Consider the following 4,924-nt stretch of genomic DNA (forward strand, 5'->3'; position numbering starts at 1 on the left):
ATGGGCAAGCTGAGCCAATATAATAAAAATGACAACTCTACTTAATTTACTTATTCAGTGCCCTTACCAATTAAACTACCCACAATTATTTCATAGAGCCAGAAAAAATAACAATTCATCTGGAAGACCAAAACAACTAGAATAACGAGGGAATTAATGAAAAAAATATACGGAGAGAAGAAGGTGGCTTAGCAGTACCAGATCTTGAACTATATTATAAAGTGGCAACCATTAAAGCAATCTGGTACTGGTTAAGAATAAGAGTGGTGGACAAATGTTATAGATTAGGCCCTCAGCATGTAATGGTAATGGTAAATGATGATAGCAACCAAGTGGTTGCTACTGGGAAAGAGACAGTGACCTCAAAGATTCTATCTGTGACACGGGTGGGGTGTGTCTCTGTGATGTCACCCTATTCTGAGATATAAGTCCAGTCAAAGCTCCCATTTGTTTATCCCCCAGAGATAGGGGAAACATCAAGGAGCTGAGAGAGGGATAACATCTCAGGTCTAGGTGAAACTAGGAAAGAGAACCTCAAACAAGTCCCTCATCTCTCCCTGTCTGGCAGGGAGAGAGAGAAACCCCTGAAGGGAAAATATGTAGGAGTCTAAGTATATTACAGGTTACCAGGGCTTAGATCTTCCTTATCAGGTGGTCTGGGAAGAAAGACTTGGTACTGAAACACTGAGAGACCCAAAGTAAAGAAGAGGAAGAAGAACTTGAGGAAAAGAAAATCAGTCAAGGTCAAGACTTTGAACCAGAGGTTGAAGGTGGTGTGAAGAACAACTTTCACAGAAGACGGAGAAACTGACCTTGGAAACAAAGAATCCAGTTTTAAAGACTTAAAGATTTCAAAGTAGCGGGTAAGGGCACTAAGTTTCATACGTTGTCCCTATTTCCTTGATCATGTGCCGCTGCCCATATATTTACCTGGGCCTCATCCTTATTCTCATATTGGCCCCTATGGCAACAACCAAGAAATGCTACCATTGTGATGTGACAGTAGCTTATCATTGTGTGGGTATCCCTATGATTTGTGAAGACGAAGAAGACTGCTATGTTGGGCGTGGTACAGCTAAAGGTTTCCCTGGAATTATTAAAAAAGGTTGTATACAAGCTGTCTCTTGCACCTGGCCCCAGTCTATTACCTTCCAGGATGTAACCTACAATCTGACCACCTACTGCTGCCAAGAGGAACTGTGTAATATCATCCAGCCTCGTCGATCCCCAAATCCACCAGATGCCGTTACTGCTATTGCTGTGGCTGCTGGACTTCTCTTGGCATTTCTTCTCTGTTGGCTGCTGTGAGCTGAAAGAAAGAAATAGATCCCTTTCTTATCCCATTCCCACTATCCCACCCCATTCTAACAATCTCATGTGGATTGAAATAAAAGTCAGCAGAAGCAGAATCTGTGTTTTCTTTTGTGGGGTATAGTGAGAGGGGAATGAGGTCAAAGACCCAGGAAGGGAGGTTCAAATATTTTTTAATAGCCATAAATGACTACCTCTCTGGAACAGCAAGAATTTCCTCACTTTTCCCCTCAGAAATCGTCTTCTCTGGCAGGTATGGGCCCTCACAACCCTAGATCTTGAGATTCCGAGGAAGAAAACTACACTATATAAACCTGACTCCTCCAAACCCACTCAAACTTACAACTCCTTACAACTGGGCAAACTCCCAAAGGGGTGAGAGTCAAGCATAACTTGTTCATCTCTTCCAGGGACAGGCTCTATGGGGTTTTGCCTAGGACTATTTGGTGAGGAGGGGGATAAAATAAGAAGAAAACCCAGGCTTTACTAACAACTGGTAACAGCAAGGCAGGAAAATGACAATGTTTCAGAGTGATATGGGGAGCTAGCAGGGAGTGGTGGCTGTCTCACAAAGGTCCAGCAGTATATTAGGGTCAATAAAGATATCTTTAATAGGCACCTAGAGCTGGGATTTGGGGGAAAATAAACTGATCCCAAATATCTGGGTCCTGGAGAGAGAATAACATACCGAATTCAACTTAATCTAGTATCAAATTAGCAAACACATCCTGGCACAGAACTAAAAATCATGAAAAATATGGCCTTCTACTAGACATCTACAGACTAAGTACACTGACCACCACCAACCGATATCAGTCCTACATGTATTATCATAATTTTGTTGTTCTAACAACCAGTCTGAGTTTTATATGTAACAAAGCTTTTCAAAGTACGTGGAGGAAGAGAGAGAATAAAGTTGATCTTTGAACATTTGACTGTCCAAGGGGCTAATTCCTGGACAAAGGGGTCCCCAAAGGGGCAAAGGTATGGGATACTGGAGTCCCCCACCTTGTTAGCATCCTGAATTGTTCACCTAATTGGCTCCTTTATGGAGAAATCTCTATCACCCGGAGGACTTTCAAGTAGAGGTGACCCAAATGCTACTCCTCTTTTAGGCTGGCCCATCCTTAGGGCCAAATAAGGAGATGAGAATGGATGAGAACATTTCACAGAGAGCTAGCTAACATTTAAAGCTATATAAAAGTGGCAAAGGGCAATTGTGGAGGATAGTGAATTTCACCAAGTTGGAGACTTTCAAGCAAAAGTTGGACACCACTTGTTAAAGACAAAGCAGAAGGAATCCTTATTTAGGTATAAGTTGAACTAGAAGGCTTTTCACATTTTCTGTGATCTGACTGCAAGGTAGAGGATAGCAGTGGCGGTTTAGAAAGGTTTCATAAAAAGGAAGGTAACTAAAAAGAATCTTGAAAAGACTTTTAGAATCTTCTTACTTCATGGAAATGAGAAGGTTATACCAGGTATAGGAAGTGTCATGAAATAAGTATGGAAATGAAATTGTGAGGGACATATGTTTGGGGATGTCAAATCATCAAGATTAACTCTTTTATCAAAATCAGGGAGATTTAATAGGCTGGTTACATTATGGACTGGGATGGAAGAGAGAAAGCCAGTCTAGTGAAGCCTCTTTGTAACAAAATTCTTCCTTATCAGGTGGTCCAGGAAGAAAGATGACTTTTCTTGTTTCTCTCTGTGAGACCATGAACTGTGTGTATCCTTGAAAAAAAACACATTTTATTCCAGATCATGTTGTGAGTTTCTGGTGGTATTACACACAGAATACAGTTTAGCTATGATGACATTTTCAAAAGCCAGTGACATTTACCTTAATAAAATGTGGGCTCAAAAAGTATGGTTGTGCTCTTAGAGGCAATGATGTGGACCTGGAAGGGGCTACATGGAAAAAATGGGCAGTGCCAAATGCCATTTTTTGTTGGTGATTTATTTCACTGGGATGATAATTGACTCTAGGTACTGGAACATAAGAGAAGTGGATGCTTATAAGGTTGTAAATGAGTTAAGAAATGTTCTACGCCTTTCTTGTTGGGCATTTGTTGATGCCAGATAGCAGATGTTCTTTTAGAAGTGTTAATTTGTATTAAAGATAAATTTCACTGAGTTCTCTTGACCCTTAAATTTTTAATACAAACCATGCCCTTATGCAGTCTTTGGAAGGAGGGCATTTATCTTTTCTAGTAATTGATTTAAATATCTTACAGCTGAGAGAAATGGAGATTCATCTACAACCAAATTAAGCTGGGTCACACCTTTTCTGCCCCCTCCAAAAAAAAACTCAGCCTTGATCCCTCAAGCCAATCAGAATGCGCCCCATGTTCAGAGGCACTAGAGGAGCAAAACCTGAGCAGAAAACCAGTTTAGATAGTTCTGCATCAGAGCTCAACTCTGTCTTTTGAACAAAAGTTAAGAGAAGAGAACATTTAAGGAAAGGGGATACTCAATGGGAAAGGTAATCAAGGATGAAGGTTGACATGTGTTAGTTAACTTTTTGGGACAAACTGCAACCTCTGGTTTTTCTCAGCCAATAAGGAAACAGGGGAGGGCTTCCCCAGCTAGGCTTAGGAAACATATACTGCTGCATTTGCCCTCAAGAGGTGTGCCTGTACCAAACCCTAGTCAGGCACCCACTCTTGCAAGGATGTTAATAAAGGGCTTTTCTACTTCACAAATAAGTAAGAATTTTCTTTTTAGGTGAGGCCATGTTTCTTACATAGCTTTTTTTTCAAATTATTAAACATTTATTAATATTCATTTTTAACCTGTTTACATACTTTATGCCCCTCTTACATAGCTTTTTGAATCTAAATGTAATCACTACTGACATTAAGTGCCTACCACAAAGCAAATGACTGGTAAAAAAAAAATACTTGCACTTCCAAAAGAGGTACACAAAATCACCAGTCCAATGGTTTATTTTTCTTGGCTTTTTTCATAAAAACAAACTCCTAATTCTAGTTATTCTATTTTTTCAATTTTATTAAACATTCCCTTGATTTTTAGGATGTCTATTTTGGTGCTTAGTTAGGAAATTTTAATTTGTTCTTTTTCTAATTTTTAGTTGCATATGCAACTCATTGATCTGTAACTATTTAGAGATAAAAACTTTTGTCTAAATCAGTGTTTCCCAAACTTTTTTGGCCTACTACCCCCTTTCCAGAAAAAATATTACTTAGCACCCCTGGAAATTAATTCTTTTAAATTTTAATAGCAATTAATAGGAAATATAAATGCACCTGTGGCCATCACCACCCTCCTGAATTGATGCAGTACCCACCAGGGGGTGGTGGTGCCCACTTTGGGAATCACTGGTCTAAATATTGTTTTGGCTGCATCCTACAAATTTTGATATGTTATCTTATTATTGCCATTGTCTTTAATGAAATTATTGGTTGTTTCTATAATGTGTTCTTTGATTCATCCATTCTTTAGGAATAGATTATTTGGATTCCAATTAATTTTGAATCTGTACTTCAATTAGCCTCTTTACTTTGCTAATTTTATGGCACTATTGTTCAAAAAGGGTTCAATTCATACTTCTGCTTTTTCCTATTTGCTTTGAGTTCTTATACTCTAATAT

The 4,924-nt window shown here is 39.0% G+C and overlaps 1 protein-coding gene across 1 annotated transcript; it reads left to right on the top strand.

The window, feature by feature from the left end:
- The first annotated feature begins 906 nt into the window (after window positions 1-906).
- SPACA4 (sperm acrosome associated 4) lies at window positions 907-1,308 on the top strand. Its single transcript, XM_044682714.1, has one exon. It carries the CDS (start codon window positions 907-909, stop codon window positions 1,306-1,308), a length of 402 nt encoding a protein of 133 aa, XP_044538649.1.
- Window positions 1,309-4,924: the final 3,616 nt, after the last annotated feature.

This window comes from Gracilinanus agilis, chromosome X (assembly GCF_016433145.1).
Source record: "Gracilinanus agilis isolate LMUSP501 chromosome X, AgileGrace, whole genome shotgun sequence".
Lineage (NCBI taxonomy): Eukaryota > Metazoa > Chordata > Mammalia > Didelphimorphia > Didelphidae > Gracilinanus > Gracilinanus agilis.